Source organism: Eleutherodactylus coqui, chromosome 5 (assembly GCF_035609145.1).
Source record: "Eleutherodactylus coqui strain aEleCoq1 chromosome 5, aEleCoq1.hap1, whole genome shotgun sequence".
Taxonomy (NCBI): Eukaryota; Metazoa; Chordata; class Amphibia; order Anura; family Eleutherodactylidae; genus Eleutherodactylus; species Eleutherodactylus coqui.
In genome coordinates this window covers 54,796,941-54,819,088 of record NC_089841.1, presented here as the reverse complement: position 1 = coordinate 54,819,088, position 22,148 = coordinate 54,796,941, and the positions used below count along the sequence as shown (strand labels likewise).

The 22,148-nt window shown below is 45.5% G+C and overlaps 1 protein-coding gene across 7 annotated transcripts in view; it reads right to left on the bottom strand.

The window, feature by feature from the left end:
* Positions 1-22,148, bottom strand: part of NEDD4L (NEDD4 like E3 ubiquitin protein ligase) — a 353,635-nt gene that overhangs the window by 143,168 nt on the left and 188,319 nt on the right. For 6 of the 7 annotated variants that reach the window (XM_066602536.1, XM_066602537.1, XM_066602539.1 and 3 more), the window contains 2 exons: positions 8,122-8,160; positions 3,702-3,755 (listed from right to left, as the gene is read on the bottom strand). In XM_066602536.1, the coding sequence (XP_066458633.1) occupies positions 3,702-3,755; positions 8,122-8,160 (93 nt within the window). Of the gene's footprint in view, positions 1-3,701; positions 3,756-8,121; positions 8,161-18,785; positions 18,949-22,148 lie in introns of those variants that run through there. The other variant, XM_066602541.1, reaches the window with a different exon arrangement.

Genomic DNA, 22,148 nt, shown 5'->3' with positions numbered 1-22,148 from the left:
TAGGGGTGCAGTAACCCTGCAGTGAGGATGGCAGGGGACACGGGACCCCATTCTTGAGATCGCAGGAGTCTCAGAAGTGAGACCCCCACTGATCAGCAAATTATTCCCTATCCTTTGGATAGGGAATCACTTGAGATTGTGGTACAACCCCTATGGGAATGGAAACGTTATCGACCTTTCATCCGATTGATGCTACACCCTTAGTCACACAGGCAAGTACGATTTTGGTTAGTGCGCACATGTCATGTAAGCGTATTCCATTGTTTTAACGCAACCATTAATATTAAGCGGTGATTTTGGTGCGCAGAAACCCACTAAAATAGGACATATCGCAGTTTTCTTTTACCATAGTCCATGAAAAGCAAGAGAAATATTGCACTTTGGAATGACAGTACTCACTTTAATGGGTCCGAGTTCCATCTGTTGCAAACACAGATGCTAAACTTTCTCGTGTGAACAGGGCCCAAATCAACAGTCAGCTGTAGATAGATTTACGGCATTTGCAAAAAAATGACCAACACTGACATCTGCTGTTTCTACATAGACTCTCCCCTCCAATATCACGGCGGCGGTCTGCATTTCCGTGAGCAACTCATTAAGGGCAATAATGTATTAACCTTGAAATCTCACAAGACCACGACGAGAGCAGCGGTTAGTACCTGCAACATCCGCTCAGCGTTCCCTTATATGGGGACAGACAAGGTCTACATATAGATTATCGCTCTCCCAGCTTCAACGCCAGATATCCCCAAGCACTAACCAGATGACAGCTGCACTAGATAACCTCTGACCTGGAAGTAGTCTGAGATAGAAGCCTTTAAATTCTGAACATAAAAGACGTATGCAAGTGCGCAATAGATTCCTAAAAAGAATTTTAAAAAACTGATGCTATATTATACCTTGTACAGTGGCGAGAGGGTGGAGCATGACCCAGAATCAAAGCGAACCCAGGATGGAAGTCATGCCCTGTCTCTTCAGGTCCTGCACCAAGAGCTCATTCACAGGGGCATATGTTCACATGGGCATATGCTATTTCAGTCCGTAAAAATATGACGGTGAAAAAAAAAAACAAAAAAAAAACACATAACATACAGAATCAGGTCCAACTGATGTCATTTTTTCCCCACTGTTTCCTAGCATCACGCAAACAAAAAAACAAAAAAAAAACAAAACCACACACATTGTATCCATAAGCCAGAATCCATACACAGACAGAAAAAGTCTAACATTGACTTGCAGGAATGCTGCCTTCCAATAGGTGGCGCTGCAGAAGTATTGTTCCATCTCCCTCATTTGCATATTACCCAGAGAAGCATGAATGGCCTTATAAGTCTCTATGCTCACCTTCTAGGTGCCCCCCCTATAGAGAAATGATAGAGTTCCTGACCCACGTCATAGGCCTCTCACTAGCCAAGACAGAAACCTACTGCACACTGATGTGGACCAATCAACCCAAAACAGCTGCCTGTGTATGGATTCTGACTTGGCTTTCAATTCCCAGTTATTGTTACAAGGCTTGTATAAAGAGTCTAATATTGACTTGCAGGAATGCTGCCTTCCCAGAGGTGGCGCTGCAGAGGTATTGTTTAGAGTTGAGCGAGCATACTCTGGCGAGCTTGATGCTCGTTCGAGTATTAGCATACTCGATGGTGCTCATTACTCGAACGAGCATCAAATCACGTTCGACCCCGCCCCAGCTTTTGGCTCCTCCCCGCTGTGATGTACCTGTTTTGGCCCCTCCCTGAGAGAGACACGAACCAAGGAAAAAACAAAACAAAAGCTCGGGACCATGCATTCCACATACAAAAATGCTCGAGTTTCCCATTGTAGTCAATGGGGTTCGTTACTCGAGTAGACCTCTCGAATTTTACGAAAAGCTCGACTCGAATAACGCGGACCCGAGCATTTGGGTGCTCGCTCATCTCTAGTATTGTTTCATCTCCCTTACTTGCAAAAAAGTGTTTTACATGCCTTACACCAGATTTATGGTGTTTTCTAATGAGGTGTAAAAAGTGTCTACAAGTGGTGTGATTTGGCAAGTAGGAGTGGCTTAAAATGTGACATCATGTGCCAAAAGTTTGGCAGAAACAAAGCCAATCAACGGGTGGTGCAAAGCCAGAGAAAAGTGTCTTAAGATGTGCTAAAACTATCATTCACCATGAGCCACTGATGCATTTTCAGACTGTTTAGTCTATGTACTGTACACACTTAAATTTTAGACGTATTCGTAAACCTGCCCCAGTGTTTCAGTTTTGTGCAGGTTTGCTGTGCAAAAGGATCAGGTTTCATTTATGCAGTATTTGTCTTGCTCCAGTTCTCTGCAGTATTAATATAAACCACTCTGTGTCCAAACACCGAATAAAGCAGCTGCCTCTCTCTATCACAGCAGGAAATCTCAGCACTCTGCTACAATAAAGAGCAAGTTGCTGCTTTTACTTTTTGCTCACAGAAATAATTGACCACCTCTTGCTACATAGGAGGCAACACAGCTCAGGTAAGTACCAATGCCTACAAAACACAACCTTTATCCTAATCCAGATTTGATTTACTAGCTCTGCACTTGTCTTCAGTTACATAGTAGTCATTCCTATCCAACACTTCACTCAAAATTCTACTGAGTTCCAATTAAAGAAGCACAAACATTTCAGACAACTTCTGCTCATCTACTAGCTTGGTTAGTCTCATCACTTCTGTAATATACCTTCATTAAAATCCTGTTGCTTTATCACTGTAAATCACATATGAAGTGTCCGCCACTAGGGGTCTCCCCTCCAGCTTCTCTGCAATCCACTCTCTGTCATTAGGTACAGAGCTTCTGTAGTAACAAGGAGACAGGGAGGAGCCATCTTCACAAGCAGGTCCCATGCACTCAGAGCTAGCGGGCTGACAATTGTGCAAACACAAAGCATCTTCACAGAGTGTCTGCCTCTCCTGACTGTCCCTGTGCACATATTACACACCCATTAGAGTGGGTTTACTAACGATTTGGCCTGAATGTCTCTAAATCTGAATACCTGATCATCCTGGGACAGCAGATGGGTGGGCATTTAGATACTGCCTCCTTACTGATTGGGCCAGAGACAGTGCAATGCAGCATGGCAAGGAAGGGCAAGGAAGTGCAGGACAGTGAACTACTGTCAGACTGCTAGATTGCAAACAGCAAAACAACAGAAAAATGAAGATCACCTAAAAATCAGACATGAAACAAGGTACAAATAGCAGCAAATGAGCAGGTAAAAAGAACTTTAAATATTAAAAAACTTTAACTTTCAGGACGCACACCCTCACATCTTGCTGCATCTGTATACCACATATTCTGCTGTATCGCATGGTGAGAGATTTAATATTTACCACCTACAATGTAATAGATTCCTATAATGCAGTGCAACCACCAACAGTTATCTCCCTGTCAGCACGCTGCTAATAGATCCATTGTGAATGCAGCTCTGGGTGTGACTGGAGTAGAAGACATTATGTAAAGCAAGATCAGCACGAGGGAAGAAAAGAAAAGCATCCGCAGTTACTTAAGACGTCTTGTGACTTTTTCTTATTACATAAGTTGCCTATACACATAACTGAATAGTTATCTCTCTCCAGGCTCGGCCGCTCAGTCACCGCACGATTAACTCTGCTCTTTGAACCATCTTGTTCAATCCAGGATATAAAGCAGATTAGCAAAGAGCAAGCAGCGGTGCACTCACCAATCGATTCTCATCAAATACTTCAAACAGCAGCCTGTGGTTGGTTGGATGGACCTAAGGGAGCAAAGAATAGAAATAAGTATTTGTTAGCAGGTAATTTACAAACAGATGTAGCAGAGCCGAGTTTGTTATTAAGCACTACGTTCAAATTGTAGCCCCAAAGAATGAATTGACAAACTATTTTCCCCTTTCCCACAAAATCGCTCTTCCAGCACAATAAACATCTGTCAGATGCAGCAGAGCTCAATGTGTTATTTTTACAAATCAGGCTTTTTTCACTGTAGATTGTGTGACGTTTTACATAGGACTGCAGGAAATCCAAAAGAGTCGAGGATGTCATAAATGATGTAGTCACAAGGAGTTAGCTGATGAACTCCGCTCGAATTATGTAATGTAGCAGCAAAGCTAGCCGAAGCAAAGTTAGTAAGATGTAGCAGTGCAGAGTTTGTAAGATGTAGTAGTGCAGAGTTTGTAATTTCACGCAACTCTTCGCAATGAGCTGTCTGGACACAAAATACAGCCTTCGCTCATTTACATTGGCATCAGAGATTCCATTTAGAGACTCTGTTGCAGATTTCTGGTAAAATCAAAGGCAAAATAGCGCTGCCTTCTGGAGGAAATACCGGAAGCCGGATGGACACCATTAAAGTCAATGGGGCTCGTTTGACACCGTTCCGTCATAGGACAGATTTGCCAGGGATTTGGTTGCCCGGCTCCTATGAAAGAACAGAATCAATAGGGGTAGAGATTTTGGTGGAGATCCGTAGCATATTTAGCGCTGTGGATTTTGGCGTGAATCAGTGTCAAAATCGGGTCCGCACCAATGACGCAGATTTTGACATGGACCTGCAGCGGATATCACCCTTTTAATTTAAGGGGTGAGATCTGCTGTGTATCCGCATTACAATCCGCAACAATGATGCATAATTTGATGCAGTTCTTGATGAATCTGCACCATTTCTGCTATGTCTGAACATACCCTAAACAGCGATGTGAACAAGCCCTCAGGCTGGAGTCAAGTCTTTTTATTATTATTATTTTTTCTTTGACAAAGGACCATCTTTTCGTTGGTTTTGCAGCAGTTGTGTTTTTTGTGGAAAAAAAAAAAAAAATTGTGTCCAAATATTTGCTGGGGGTCAATAACGGTAAAAGGAGGTACAAACATTGCATTTTTTTCTAGTAGTGTTTTTTCTTTCTTTTGCTGTCCTTTCTTGGGTCAATGCTGATTTTTTTTCCCCTGAAACATTCAGCATGCACGAGGGTAAAAAAAAAAAAAAACATGGGTAAAAAAAACAAAACCCCAACATATCAAAAAAAAAATAGACTACAGGGCAGATAAACTGAGCCAGAGTTATGTCAGTCTTCTCACACTTTGACTCAAGATATCTTGTGAACCGAGATGTGTGACCTCTTAAAATTTTCTGTTGGCCACAACAGTTTTTGTTGTTTTTTTAAATGGTGGCAACTTAGCATTAGTTATCTAATAATTTTCACAATTTATGCCAAAACTGGCATAAATTCTAACTAAAATCTACGCCCACTCATAGCTGGCAAAGTTTGCCTGATAGGCCCATGGACTGCGCAAGACAGATCAAATGTACTAAGAGACAAGCGTCTCGATACATTCAGCGCACTTTACGCCACTTCAATATTTATTTAGCCCGGCGTATGAAAGCCCTTATGTCTAAGGGAAGCCTTGAAGAGTTACATGACAAATCCAGCTCTGCTACATAAGACTCTGGAAACCCTCACATGCAACTTTATGCCCAATCAACAAACTAGGGGCCAGGTTGGAAAGTTCCCATGGGATCCGGTTGTGGTGTGTTTACACTATGTGGCAACAATTTGCAACATATGGATTTTGTGTAGCTCATTGGGCAGAAGCGAGGAGATAGTGTGAATACTTCAGCAGTGGAATGTAAAGTAGTCGACCACAAGTTATGCTTGATGTGGCAGAAGATGGCGGCGAGATTTCAGACCAGAGGGAAATGTTCTTTTCACACGCTTCTGCTGCGCGCATTATACGGGACGGCAATAAGTAAAGTAGAAGAAAAAAAGGGAAATATTTGGGAGGTTTCACACCGGATTTAGAGCGCGGCCGCAGCCAAGAATGGAAGGCTGATACTGCAGCTGCCCCTCATTAAAACTGGAGCTACTCATGTTAACGTGGAGAGAGGACGGATCGCTGCCTGCTCCCCCTCCCCTTATATTAGACACAAGTTCCAAAACAACTTAACAAAGTTTCAAAAAGTATTGGCCCCTAAATTAGAAAAAAAAAAAGTGAAAATCTGAATCCTTGAGTTGGATATCTGCTCATAGGAAAGTTGGGTGGCAACTAATGTGGCCATTATTACAACTCTCACAGGAGTGGTCATGTAGCTTTCCTTAAAGGGGTTGTGTGGTTCAAGGCAAGCGTAACTTGCTTAGCTAGTCTACTTACCTATTCCTTGCCGCCGTGATCCAAACATCTCCATATAGGATTTGTCCGGTTATCAAATAGCACTGCAGCCCCGCTGTGGTCCCAGTGTTTTTTTGGCAGCTGACATCACTGGAAGTCAGGTGACTAATGTAGCATCAAGTTGTCGGACACCTGGCGATCATACTATGAGCGCTTATGCCAGTACAATGAGCAGTGATGCTGCAGCCTCTGACTTTTCGCGGCAGTCACTTGACTACTGGGATCACAGCGGGGCTACAGCTATGGATCACAGCAAGAGGGAACAGGAAAGTACTGCTGCTCTTCTTATTTTAACACAATGGATGCTACAGGGGGTATGTTGTCTGGTAACCAGACAACTCCATTATAAACAATGGACACTTTTGATGGGAATTTATTTTTTCACTGCAATGCATGTATTTTGAGCTGACAATCAGTTTTGCAATGGGGTTTAATTAAAAATTTTGCACAGTTTGTCTTCTGCAGCTTCTACATATCACTGTATGCAGAAACTGCAGCCTGAGTCTCAATAGGAGATTAATCAGTGAGGCTGAAGTGACTGCTTAGTTTCCCCCTGCTCTCTTGAACCTTACTAACAACTAATTTAATAAAGTTTGCTGGTAAGACGTTTGTAGAGATAAAGGCTGAAAACTAAGCTGCCAGTCCAGCCTCACTGGTTGATCTCCTACTCGTCCTTTTACACAAGACTGGCAGGAGCTTAAAGTGCCCACCAGCCAGCCCAATGATTATCACACCTGTGCTTTTACAAAGAAGTGATGATTACTCACTAAACGGAGACAGAATGTGCTGTTCCCTATGTCCATTCAGATTAACAGCTAGTCATTCATAGACTAACAACTGCCTGTTCGCATGGGCCGACTGTCGCTGGTCTTTTAGGCGACTCCTAAAAGTGAGTGATTCTCCCTCATTTGCCCTGTTGGGTCCTGCGTTTATATGGGACAACAATCGTCCCATGCCAAAGTACCCTTAGACTGCAGTTACTATATATAGTGATATGTAAAAGCTGCAGAAGACAAACGGTGCTTCGAAGATCATGTAATTCATAGCAAAAATCACTGCTGGACCCTGTGATTGGCTGTATGGTCATGTGCACAGTAAACAAGACAAGACAACCACAGCTTCTTCCAGATCGAAGAGGTGAGGACTTGTACTTCTGCACTGGATGAGGGGTACTTAGAGGGATTGTCCAGTTACCAACGAACACCACTTCAATAGGACTTGCTGCATTAAAATAATAAATATATTTACCCCTCTACAGTCATCGGGATCTAGCGCTGCAGCCCTGCTGTGGTCCCAGTGATTGTTATGAGTGATGTCACAGAAAATCAAGTGAACACTGCAGTGTCACAGCTCATTCTCCTGTCATTGGCGCTCCTATCCTAAGTGCCGTTATGCTAGGAGATCAGGAACATGATGCTGTAGCCTTTTAGAGGCTGCAGCGTTTAGCCGATTTCCTGTGACATCAACTGTCACAGCAATCACTGGGACCACAGCGGGGCTGCAGCACTGAATCCTGGTGGTTGTGAAGGGGTAAATAGAGTTCGGTTTATTATTTTAATGCAGCCAACTCTATTGAAGTTGTCTAATAACTAGACAACCCCTTTAAGAAGGCAAGTATGCCTTATTTCTTTTGCTTCAGCCCCAAAAATCCCCTTTAGCTCCCTCTTCTCATGAGTGTCTGTATGTGTAGCAGATACGTGTCGGCCCTTTTGCTGCAGGCCTGTATAATCAATTACCGGCCTCAGCCCTGGAAAGAGACTTCTCCCGCTTAACACTCTGCTCTTATGCGGCGCTCAGAAGAGGGATATTACACTCGTATGCTAAGCCAATTGACGTTCTAAAAACAGACTTAATGGACAAAACACAGTGGAAACAACAGCCGTGGCCTCTTCACTCTCTTCTCACCCTCGTCGGGGCCTTCCGCAGGTTAAAAGGGAAAAAGTAACAGAAAACTTTACTTACTCTGAAGAAGAATTCTTCATTCCATTTTGGGTTCAGCGTCTAAAAAAAATTTAAAAAAAACAAAATTGACAAAAAAGTAATTTTTTTTTTTCAAAGTGACTAACGAGACGTAATCAGGACAGGTTCTCATACATATTTAATTGGGGGGTGATTAGTTTACGTTCTTAAGGATCAGGTGACAAAAGCCGAGGTGGCTGCTGTGTAAAGTGATCCCAGCAGTGACCTCAGAGGGTGGAAGTGTATTGGTGACTAGGGAGATCTAAGAGTAATTTTAACCTAAAAATAGCGATCTATAGATAGCCGGGAGATCATTTAGGTCCTGAGCAGGCGAGAGGACTCTAGAACATATCAATGACAGCGCTGAAATCATCATTATAACAAAACAATGATGGACCTGACTTATATCACAGATCACCCAAGTCCCCAGAAAGGGAAAAAGTGAAGTTAAGGCTCTTTTACACACAATGATGATCGCTCAAAATTTGCTCAACAGCCATCTTTTGAGTGATAATCGTTGTGTGTAAATGTGCGCCCATCGTGCACTCTTTGTCCATCTTTGAGTTCAGCAGGACTGATAAGAGGGAACGCACATGGAGATCTCCACAGGCAGCGCTGATAACATTCTTTCAGCAGCTGTCCCACTGGAGAACAATAGCGATGTTTTAAGAGAACAGATCACACGCTGTTCTCTAAATACATGGAAATGAAGCTAGTTAGCTACTAATGGGCGGATTAGTCTATTAGTAGCTAATACAAAATGATCACTCAAAACTTGTCAATTTCTGACAGATTTTGAGCGATCACCTGTGTGTGTAAATGTACCTTTACATGTCCTCCATGTACCCGTGATATTGTTTTATAGGAAAGCTGGGTGACAACCAACATGGCCAAAGTTCCCATCACCACAAAGCTCTAGGCCTTGTCAAGACAGGAATGTCACATGGACGCAGCCTGTACGGCAGCAAACGAAGTCCCTGCAGTTCTGTATTACTTGCAAAACTTGGAACCAGCGTCAGGACAGAGAGGGTCCAGGAACGAAGAGGAGTGCAGAGTATTTGCACAGTCTGAAGGTCTGTATTAGTTTGGCGGTCTGGTGTGGGGTTTATTAATTTTGAGGTCTGCTCTGAGGTCTATTTAGACCAGGGATGTCCAACTTTTTGGATTCTCTGAGCCACATTGGAAGAAGAGTTGTCTTGGGATGTACATTAAATACGCTAACAAAAACGGCTGAGCAAAAATAAAAATAAAAAAGTGTATGCATATCCGTCACCATAAATGAGTAAATAAATGATCAAATAATAATCCTAAGCCACAGTCCTCCGCGCCAGCCCCGTCGTCCTCCACAGTCCTCCAAACAAGTCCAGTCATCCTCCACAGTCCTTGGACTTGGATATGCAGTTGTTTGATCACTTATACAATATACTGCAACACTTCAATTGCAACATATTGTATTTCTGCAGGAATACTATTAAGCCCTGCCACAGGTTGGGCTTAAAGCAACCCTCCAGTTTCGGGATGAAATTCCGTCTTGGGGCCTGAGGGAAAGGAAGGTATAATTGTTATTGACTTCCATCCCCTCGAACCAACAGTTCCGGGTCCCATCTTCATACATCGAAGATGCAATCTTCACACTACCTAATCCCCTACAGTACATTTGTAGAGTTACAGTACCAGTGCACTATTATCTGCTCTCTGATTAGCCAACGCTGTTCATGTGATTAGCACCGGCCAATCACAGAGCACTGCATGGTGTGCATTAGGTAGTTAGAAAATTGTTGCAGCCATAATGGATGGCCAAAAAAGAGGCCCTAAACCAGCGGACTGGCAGGGGTGGCAGAGAACAACTACTGCAGATAATACAACTCCCCCGGCCGCTCCTCCACTATTGGGACAGGGTGGCACCCCGCAATCTCATTGCAGAATTGGGCATCTCGGGAATATAGAGGAAGATCCCTCCCTCAGTCAGGGCATTTAAAGGGAACCTGCCTAATGCACCATAAACTAAGTTTTGGTGCCCTTATGGCAGGCAATGTATTTCTTATACTTCCTGGCTACCACCTGTAATATCAGCGCACAGATCGAAAATCTGACTTTTTCAGAGTTGTGTGTGTGCTCTCCAATAGACTTGTATAGGAGAGCGCACGGACATTATAGCCAGGCACCATGCGAACCAAGTAGACGACAAGTATAAGAAATACAGCACCAGGCACCCTGTCACCCTTCACACATATTAGTTTACGGTGCGTTAGGCGGGTGACAGGTTCCCTTTAAATGCCGCTCCTAAAACGGACAGCGGCATCTAAAGGCATAATGGCTGAAATGCAGGTTATCTCCAATTGCAGCCGCTGGGGCTCAGGGTCATCCGTCAAACACAGCCAATAATCGCAGCGTAAAGGGATGGCCCTGGCTCCACAGCCCACTCCATACAAACCTGGGACATCCAACAAACATGTAAAGCGGATGTTGCCAAGTGTTTCATGATCATCTCTAGAGATCTGTATTAGTTTGGTGGTCCGGGGTCTGCATTAGATTTTAAGGGTTCAGGGTTTTCATTAGTCGTTATATAGAGTACTTGTGATTTAAAGGTCTTAGACTTGGGGTGTTCTGTATAAATGGGTGAGGTGCCTTGCAGCAACTTATTACATACACTCAATCATGGAGGCGTCAGGAGCGATAACTGTCGTGTCGGATGATTGCGCGTTCAGCCGACAGCCATTATAAAATGTACTGATGGCTTTAGATGCAATTAATTCTGTAAAATTACCAAAAACATTTCAACAGGACACGAAAAAACAACAGGTGACCTCATTTCATTGAATCCTTCCATGAGAATATATTGTGATATACCACTGATAGCATCTCATAGACCAATAGCAGATACTTTGCTGGTGCCCCCTAGTGGCGACTGCACTGACAGCCCTGCATGACAAAAGGCGCCGTCTGCTATATAAGGATTTAATCAGCACCAGTTTTCTATTTCCCACTGTGACCTGTGATCTCCAACAGAGAGAACAAGCTGATAACACGGCACTTATTACTCCATGATGAAACATGGGTGAGGTCTCTGCCATGTGGCTTGTACTGGTATTAGTGTATCTTGACGCCACCTGAAGCTAGGGCTTTGACAGGAAGAACGCCCCTGTTACACCTCTAGCTTCGGATTGGCTCAAGAGCTGAAGGTGCTAGTACCCTGGATTTGTGGCAGAAGCCGGCGGGGCTCAGCGAAATAGGCTACAGTCCTGTGCAGTGTGCTGTCATCCGCTGCGCTGCACACTCGACGCTCTGCCACTGGATTCTGGACTCTGAGGTACGACCGGCTGCAGTCTCTGTCGGTGGTATGTCCGCATCGCTGCTCCCAACCGCCGCTGTGCCTCCCTGCTCCTCCGGCCCTGCAGTACCAGGCCTCAGAGAAGGGCTCCATCGCAACAAAAACAGCACCCAACGGAGAGACCAACGAGACGGCTGGCTGTTGAGTAACAGTGCTGCTTGGGGAAAGGCACAACACGGTGACTAACAGCCAATGCGGAGGTAGGGGTGCGACAGGGCCATTCCTCTATGTAAGCCCTGTCACACCCCTACCTTCCGGTGGCGTCAAGATACACTAATACCGCCTGCAGCCATGTCACCGATGTATCATTTAAGACATCTTATTATCGAAAGATGAACTCGTAACCCTTCAGTTCTGGCAAAGCCTGGCACGGTCGGCTGGTATTTATGTAATACATACTAGCAATATATGCAAAGCAAGTTTTTATTCTTTATAAGCAATTACAGTATTTTTATGACTTTAAAGGGCCACTCAAGTGATTTATTTTTTCATTCGTCAGGTAGCACCCTCCACCTTCCCCCAGTATATATATATATATATATATATATATATATATATATATATATATATATATATATATATATATAAAAATCAGTTCGTGTTATGTTGAATAAATATACAGTGTGGGCTAGATAATATACTTCACTCCATTGTATCCCTGAACCTGATAACTCTGCCTCGACATCAGTGGGATAACCGCCCTGATAAGAGTAAACCATCAGGAACCTTAGTGTTGGCCATTTATTCCTATCTGAAATTCCTAGCCTCTTTTTCCTCATAAGCTATCTGTCTTAGTCTGTGTTAGCGTCCTTCTGGTGTAGTGGCACAGAGTTAACAGGGCCCCTCTATAAGTAGGAATGCATTTGTCTTGTGTCTATGTGTTGTCAGTGTCTTCTATGTTGTATGAATTTGATGTGTATTCCATCTCTGCAGCACTGAATGGGTTACTGTCTGGGTTATGTCTGGAAAATGTATCTTCTTGTGTGTCACATGATCATGTGATATATACATGTTTGCAAGGAGAGTGAGAAGGAGTTAGTTGGTTTTCTTGCAAAGGTTAGTCTGCAAGTTGGTTGGAGTCTGAAGAGCTGAGAGACTTCTAGTGAGTGAGAGAACTTGTGCTTGGTCCTACGAGGAGCCCTAGGATGAAAGAGGCTGAGTAATTGCCTTGTATGTTCCCTGGGCCCAATTCACCCAAGCCTCCCTGCTGTTGACCTGGAGGACTGGAAGAGTGAAAGGAACCGCCATGCAGTGCTGAGTGCCCGTCTTCCAAATGTGAGTGTTGACCTGTAGAGAGCTGGCGAGAGAGAGAAGGAGAGTGGCTGGAAGCAGAACCCCACAGATAACTGGGACTGTGGATTTGTCTGCCATCCTGTGAATCCTCCCCGTCACACCACTTTTGTGTTCCTCTACTGTTGTTCTTGCTTGTGTGTGTAAAGTTGAACTGTAAATAGTCCTGCAAGTAAACGAGCTTAACCGATAATTCCCAGTTCTGCTTTAGGAAATTATCCCTACGTGGACTCTTTATTTAAATATCTGGATTCACCACAGAGGACTGAATGCTGGCGTCATGAGTGACAACAGGACGTTAAGGTAAACCATTACTTGGGTTACCCCATGAAACTCCCCAGCAGTAACTTGAACGGGACCAGTGGTAGCCCCAGGTACGGAGATGGTAGAGCCTCATGACAAGGCTTCAGTTTATCCCACTATCTCCTCCTTGGCGGTGGGCCCTCTCTTTGGACGCTGCACTGGATAAGCAGATTCTCATCTGTATTATCGAGTGACGTCATCGCTGACTCGTTTGCACAAGTGTAACCTGTTTAGACAGGCAAATGTATCGTTAGTTCGTTCAAATGAGAATAGTTCAGAATCGTCCAGTCGCCGTATAAGTGAAGGAGAACGAAATTAACCAAGAGATCATCATGCATCAACTTCCAAAATGTGAAAAAGCCGCAGTGCCAAGAAAGAATGTGACATACTTAACCCTTTCCAATGCACTGTCTGACGTCGAAAGACATTCCAATTTGAATGCTTTACATCTCTGATGTTGGAAGACATCCGGCAGGGTATTCTTACTGTATATTAGTGGCCGCTCTGTTGTCGGGGGCCTCTGCACCATGTCACATACCACAGTACTGGCTCTAGCCAGCAGATGGCGCCATTGTATAATGGCAGAAAGAGAAAGCCCCCTAGGAAACCCTGAATCCAAAATTGGATTGCAAAGGGTTAATACTTCCCAGTGAGGGATGCAAAAATGCTCGAGCAATACCCAAGATGATGTGTGAAACATTGCGGAATTCCACTGGAAAAAAAACACATCAAACTCATTAACCCTAATTAGCTATGTCAACTGACGACTCTTTGCTTACCACATGTAAATGAACATGAATTGCTGGCGCAAAAAGTACAGCGAAACACAACAAGGCACACGCAAAAAAAACATCGTTCAGTCCAGAAAAAAACACTACACTCATGTGCGTGCAAATAAGCATACACGTTAATGAAGGGGGCCAAAAAATGGTCTTACAAGGGACAGTCATCGTCTGATTAGTCAATCGATAGATTGAATGAAACCAGTTGTTCCATGCAAACTTGGCCACCTACGGGGTGATGAGCTAGAAGTCGCTTCATTTCAGCTCACCTAAAAATAGTCGCTGGTTGATAACATATCATTGGGTGTAAACAGGAAATAGTTTGTCCTCCAGTAACTGGCCAACAACTTTGCAGGGAGGTGTGCGCCTCCATGACTAGGAAATGAACAGCAATCACCCTATTTAAAAGTACACAGACAGTCATTTGGACGCCAACTAGTCACTTTAGAGGCCAATTGGAGCCACGCAAATGTGGAGGCCGGGATTGTTGCAGAAGATCCTGCCCATCACTTAGTCTGTAATGTACCTCCATAACCTGCCTGGACAGTGCAAACAACCTGTAAAGCGGAACGAGCTTATGTGGAACAAAGAACGCACGCTGTTTACACAAAATAACTTTCAGGATCCAACAAGGAGATCGTTTTCTCGCACAGACTGGACATTAACGACAATAGTTTTCACAACAAGTTTCTCAAGACGGAGCAAGATCAGGCAACACTATATCTAGACTTGCTAGAGCCGAGGTCAAAGGTTCTACAATAATCATCAGCAAACAGTTCTACTAACCTACATAAAGTTTCTTCCTAACACTCTGACTCGCTCCGACTCACAACATGAGAATACACGGGGCTATATGATCACAGTGAGGCCGGGCTCACACGACTGGATGGTAAAAACACCACACATATGCAATGTAACTGCATACGTACAGCATTTTTGTACACACCTATAGAGCACAGTAGGGCTGTACGGGTGTAAAAAGCGGTGAAATAGAACATTCTGAATTCTTTTTTACGTGCGTAAATGCAATGAATATGCACAAGTGTGAATTGAATATGATATATCAATATGAAAATCAATGAACTTCCATTGACTCCATTCTCCGCAAGTTATACAGAATTAAATTAAACTCAGAGCCCAGCTAAAGGTTGACCACAGCCAAGCACTAGACGACGGCGAACTGGGGACGAGCCAGTGGTGTACAGGGCGGGAGAAGGATGGCAGTGAACGCGGGGTTGGGGTGCGGAGGATAACCAGCGGCGAACCGAGAGGGGAGGGGGGAGAAGAGAAAGGCGCCGGCAACCCGGGGGGTGGGAGACAGACGAGGCGTCGGCAAACCCGGGGGGGGTGGGAGACAGACGAGGCGTCGGCAAACCCGGGGGTGGGGGGGTGGGAGACAGACGAGGCGTCGGCAAACCCGGGGGGGTGGAAGACAGACGAGGCGTCGGCAAACCCGGGGGGGGTGGGAGACAGACGAGGCGTCGGCAAACCCGGGGGGGGTGGGAGACAGACGAGGCGTCGGCAAACCCGGGGGGGTGGGAGACAGACGAGGCGTCGGCAAACCCGGGGGGGTGGGAGACAGACGAGGCGTCGGCAAACCCGGGGGGGTGGGAGACAGACGAGGCGTCGGCAAACCCGGGGGGGTGGGAGACAGACGAGGCGTCGGCAAACCCGGGGGGGTGGGAGACAGACGAGGCGTCGGCAAACCCGGGGGGGTGGGAGACAGACGAGGCGTCGGCAAACCCGGGGGGGTGGGAGACAGACGAGGCGTCGGCAAACCCGGGGGGTGGGAGACAGACGAGGCGTCGGCAAACCCGGGGGGGTGGGAGAAAAACGAGGCGTCGGCAAAGACGAGGCGTCGGCAAACCCGGGGGGTGGGAGAAAAACGAGGCGTCGGCAAAGACGAGGCGTCGGCAAACCCGGGGGGTGGGAGAAAGACGAGGCGTCGGCAAAGACGAGGCGTCGGCAAAGCGGGGGGTGGGAGAAAGACGAGGCGTCGGCAAAGCGGGGGGTGGGAGAAAGACGAGGCGTCGGCAAAGCTGGGGAGGGAGAAAGACGAGACGTCGGCAAAGCTGGCGAAAGACGAGACGTCGGCAAACCAGATGGGGGTGGGAGAAAGACGAGACGTCGGCAAACCAGATGGGGGTGGGAGAAAGACGAGACGTCGGCAAACCAGATGGGGGTGGGAGAAAGACGTCGGCACACCAGATGGGGGTGGGAGAAAGACGGCGGCACACCAGATGGGGGTGGGAGAAAGACGGCGGCACACCAGATGGGGGTGGGAGAAAGACGGCGGCACACCAGATGGGGGTGGGAGAAAGACGGCGGCACACCAGATGGGGGTGGGAGAAAGACGGCGGCACACCAGATGGGGGTGGGAGAAAGACGGCGGCACACCAGATGGGGGTGGGAGAAAGACGGCGGCAAACCAGATGGGGGTGGGAGAAAGACGGCGGCAAACCAGATGGGGGTGGGAGAAAGACGGCGGCAAACCAGATGGGGGTGGGAGAAAGACGGCGGCAAACCAGATGGGGGTGGGAGAAAGACGGCGGCAAACCAGATGGGGGTGGGAGAAAGACGGCGGCAAACCAGATGGGGGTGGGAGAAAGACGGCGGCAAACCAGATGGGGGTGGGAGAAAGACGGCGGCAAACCAGATGGGGGTGGGAGAAAGACGGCGGCAAACCAGATGGGGGTGGGAGAAGGCGGCAAACCAGGGGGAAGGGGTGTGGGAGAAAGACGTGGCGAACCAAGGGGGTGGGGTTGGGAAGATAAGAAAAGGCAGCAGACCAGGGAGAGGGGGCAAGGCCCTGTCATGTCCCTAGGTGAGCAGGCTGGTTGCATAGCTTTGAAGCCGCAGCACTGTCTCAGCTTGTCTTTTTTTCTCTCCCCCCTCGCCATTCTCCTGCACAGATATTCATTAAATTCAGATGCAGATGCTTTTAATCTGGTTGATCTCCTGTCCTCACTGTCAACCATTTCTGACTTCAACCATTGACCCTGAGCGATTGAGACCACCCACTTAACAGATTTAAAGTAAAGGGTTGGATCTAATGGAAGTCTTTGCAGGAGAACGCAGTGGGAGGAGTAGAGATGAGTTGCGCTAGAGTAAGTGGGGGCTGCGGCTGCAATGCTATGCAACCAGCCCGCTCACCTGAGGACATGAGAGGTCAGCTGCAAGACTTTTCATGGGGACATAAACCAGACACAATGGAAAAGCCTCTAGAACTTTTGCTCCTCATAAGGGACCGTCATTCAGCCTCTATTGATCGACATCTAGGAAAGTACAAATAAGGGCTCATTCACATCTGCCGGGGAGGTTCAGTTTGGAGCCTCCGTCACAGATTCCCATTAACATCTAGAAGGAAATATTACTCCATGCAGTGCTGTGTAGTGCTGGAGATTCCGGGATGTATGACAAAATTCGAACAGACCCCATTCTAGTCAGTCAGTGGGCGCTGTCCGGCACAGATTGGGTCTGGCATGTGTCTGATCCGGTACTTCTAGTTTTACTGTCCTACAACGGAGCCAAGCAGAATTACTTCCTCCAGTGTGAGCGTGCCCCGCGGTCTAGTAACAGACACTGATACCTTTGCCCGTAGGAGAGGCACACAGGTGGGTGGTTAGTGCAGTGGTTCTCAGAGGCTGGCTAAACCAATATTCATCTCACTTCCCTTCCTCAGCACCTCTGCTACCAGTCAATTGTTTTCCTGCCTCCACCGTCTCCGACCAACCCCTAAAGCCTGGCCGCAGCCACGATGTTCCTTAAGTTACCTTTACACTGGCCGACTGTCAGGCGCATGAGCACCCAAGAGCAGTCCGACCGCCTATCGCTCCTGTGCTTTAGTCGTTCTGGGAATGGAGGCGGAGCGGGGCGGAGATCGCTGCGGGCCGCCCGCCTATGTTTACAATGAATAGGCAGTCCTTCATAGTTGAACGACTGCCTGTTTACATGGGCCAATCATCGCTTAGTTTTACGTTCTTCTAAAAACCACCGACAGGTGAGCGATTTCTTGCTTGATGCCCAGTCGGCGGTCTCGTGCGCACGGGACAATTATCGGCCAAATTTGCTGTTCCAACAAAAATTTCGGGTGATCTTGATCCTTGTAAAAAATACCTTCAGCCTCTCGTTTTATTTCAGGCATCCACTTTGATTGTACCACCGACTTCTTCTACACCAGTCATAGGTGAAGTGTTAACGCATGGCCGCAAGGATGCACGGCCACAAAGACCCCGGCACTACTACTACCCCGTTTCCTTGAAAATAAGACATAGCATGATTTTCCAGAATTTTTGAGGATGCAAAATGATTTTTCAGGCTTTTTGAGGATGCTTGAAATATAAGCCCTACTCCAAAATTAAGCCCTGCTAACAGTTAATTAAAAAAGTCAATTTAAATAGTGTCCAGGCAGCTATACATGTAAAAAAGCTAAACCTTTTTGAACAAAAATTAATATAAGACACTGTCTTATTTTCAGGGAAACACGGTATCGCTCACGGGTACACGGTCGATGCCGCACTTGCTTGACAGCACCATTCTCTTGTTACTATCACCAACCATATACATACATTTAGTAGAAAGTCTCCCATATAATGCTCATGTGAATGTGCGCAGCGTGCTTACACCCTTGCGCTTACATAGCACTGCAGAGTTGGCAACCAATATGGTATCTGTAGGACCATAGAGCTCTGAACTAATACCGAGACTAAGTCCCCATCATATTGGGTAGGGCACGAAGCTACTGCGTCACAGGCTTTTTGAGATCTGTAGGTATAGCAGAGCTGAGTTGGTGATGTGCCATTTCTAGTTTTACATAGGACTGCAGGATAATCCTACCGCATTATATTAATACAGGGAGTGTAAAAAACTGCGCAAACAAGTAGCCCCATACAGCAAAACAACCACCTCAACTCCACTACATAACATTCCATAGACAACTATTCATTTGTTTTGTTACTGACCGTGCAGCAGAAAGGTGTAAGTGTCCAACCCGAAATCTTCCAAAAACGGTATCCAGCCTTAAATATCCCCGAGAGACTTCCAGACACCACGGCAATCCCATATACCTTTGTACTCCGCAGAGCAAGCAGTAAATGACTCCCAGGCTGCACTTTATCGCACAGTAAACAATAAAGGCGTTCTCCAATAGTAGCACAATGCTTTATGGCGAAAACTAGTCTGACAACTCTCCGCACTCCATTCCAGCTCTCGGTAGGGAAAGTCAACTGTCTGACACAGACCGATTGTATGACAACAATGGCCGTGTGTATAGGGAAAGAGTTTCCTAAACAATTTGTTATGTAACAAGTAGGAAAAACACAAAAAGATAATGATGTAGCAGAGCTCTGACGGCGCTATGATGTACGTCATCGCTTTACTGTAATATTTACTGTACTTTGCATTAGAGGAGCTTAGTGCGCATTGCTATTACATAGTGTGAACCCCCAAGACTTGTCATGGGGGTCCCTGCACAAAATATCCTATTAGTATGCCAAGGCCTAGCAGAGCGTGGCTCCACACCTGTGGCGTTATGACTATCAGGCCTTTAAATAACCTGAGCAGAGTTCAGGGGTCCCCCCTAGCTTACCTTACTCACGAGGTGCCATTTCGTTGCCCCCATGCCTGCCTATCAGGATACACCTGTGTCCTGTCATAATAGAATGCTGTTAGAAATACCATACATTGCAATACTAAAGTATTGCAGTATGTGGTATAAGCACTCGCAACAAGCGCAACTTCAAGTCTCCAAAGGAGAGTTAAAAAAAACAAAAAAAAACAAACTGTAAAAACTGAAAAATAAAGATTTTATTACAAAAAAAGGATACTAAAAGTACAAAGGAAAAAAAACTTTTCCTTTATTTATACAAAAAAGATTAAAACAATATAAGCCCAAAACATATTTGGTATCGCCCTTGCCTGTAAAAGTCCCAAATATCAAAAGGACACATTATATATCCTGCACAGTGATCATCAGCTGAAAAAAAAAGAAAAACGAAACAAAGCTAGAATGGCAGTGCTGAGAACTGCTGCACCAAGTTACCTTATCGTATCACAAGCCATGAGAAAGTTCTGCGCCACATTTTATTCAAAAGGGACAGTGTCATCACGTTAGAGCACCATAAACTAAGATAGGAGACTCAAAAGGTGAGGGGGCGAGACGTCTGGGAAGCTATCTTTCATAATAACCTGCGCCCCATGAATGGGAGATGCGTGCGCAGAAAGAGTGAAGCTGTTGGCAAGCACCAGCTTCACCTGCTGGAATGAGAAATCGAGTATGAAAGATACCTCCCGCATTTCATCACCTTTCAGCTCCATAGCTTAGTTTATAAGGCTTAAAGGGGAGGACTGTGTCCCTTTAACCCCTTGAGTGGCGGGTTTCCTACCACCCTGTCGTGCCCACCAGGGCAGGTTTTTTAAAATGGTCTAATCATTGAATTTCAACTAATTTTGCAGTTGCGTCTCAAGAGCCATAACTTTTTCATTTTTCCATTGACATGGCCATATAAGGGCTTGTTTTTTGCGGGACAAGTTGTGATTTTTTAAACAGGAGGGAGGAAAAAAAAGAAATGGGGAAAAAGAAAAAAAGAGGCCATGTCATTAAGGGGTTAAATAATGCATTAACTTCCTTCTCTGGGTCATTAGGACGCATGGATGCCACATGTGCGATTGTAGTTTTGATTTTTTTACAAATTAAAGGGAGACAAGTGTTTTTATTATTTTTTTTTATAATTTTTTAACTTTTTTTTTTTTTTTTTTAATTTTTTTGTCCCTTTAGGGGACTTCCACAGGGACCCATCAGGACCCCCTGATCACATTCCGGGGGTCCGATGGTGACAGCCCTTTACATGCTGCAGTGACAGCTCTTTACATGCTGCAGTCACAGACTGCAGCATGTAAAGGGTTAACACAGCAGAGATCGGAGGTTTTCTCTGATCTCTGCTGTAAGAGCTTGTACCTAGCTGTCCTCTGACAGCCAAGCACCAAGCTCTCCCTGCCACAGAGACCATCGGCTTGCTTCTGACAAGCCGATGGTCTCTATGGCAACCTGTAAACAAAGCAGGAGATTGCCGACATATCGGCAATATTTTCTGCTGGTTTTTCAAAGCCCTTGCTTTGTTCTCTGTGGGACTGTGCAGGCAGAGCACACTGTCACAGCTTGTGGCATTGTGCTCTGCAGCTCCCATAGTGATACATAGCCCGGAAATCTTCCGGGCTATGTTGCTATGAGCAGTGGATCTCGTCCCGGAAAATTTCCGGGCGTGCCACTCAAGGGGTTAATGTGTTACTGTCAATGTTAAAGTTTGTTACATCTGTAAATGTCTCTGGGGTCCTACGGTACCACAAAACACCCCCAATGTCATGCCGCGACTGTTTTAATACGCTGGGTTCCACAGATATATATATCGCCACGTTCCATTGGACGATATATTAGGGAGCTATCCCTGCCTAGAAACCTGTAGTACAACATTGCAAGGAGCACCTAAGGAAATGGAGTAGAGTTACCTATAGCCCTAGGTAAAACCGCAGATCACATTCCTATGAGCTGTGCCAAATGACAAACTCACCAGCTCAGCTCTGCTACTGCACAGAAGAGATTTTCTTTGTATTTTATATAAAGCTATAGGAGATGTAGCAGTAATGGGATTAAAACGAGTCCATTTTGTACACATTTTAGCACCAGCTGGGTGCAGCTGCATTTTTTTGAGTTGTTTTCACATGGCAATAACAGTGAATTTTCACCTGACCATTTTTTTCCTGCATACTTTAAATAGTTGTAATGTTTTACATTTTCCACCAATTTCCACCTTAAAAAAGCAAACGAAAAACGTGCAATTAGAACACCTATAGAATTTAAAAAAAAATCTAAATACACCCACCGAAAAACACACAATGGAAATGAGAAAGAAGTGTGAAATAATGTAAGGGGTTAAATAGAAACTAAGTTTTCATACAATTTATGTTCATCACATCTAACAGCCTGTGTGTGTAGGCAATCTTCTAATATACAGTACTTGCATGATTACATATATATGAAAATCAAGTTTTAAGTTGCTGCCACTAGGGGTCTCCCTTCCAGCACTTTAGCAATTCACTGCCCACTAGGCATTTAGGCATTTGGCTTCTCTAGTAACAGGGACATGGGGACACTGCTAGTTACTACATGCAATATAGGAGCACTCAGATACTGCTTCACAGCTAACTGGAGCAGAGTTGTGCAAGGCAGTATGAGAGAGGGAGTCCTGGCCAGTGCACTACAGGCAGAATGGCCTCCTGCCGCATCTTCCCCATGAAGACACTGACCGACTACACATGCATCTTAAGAC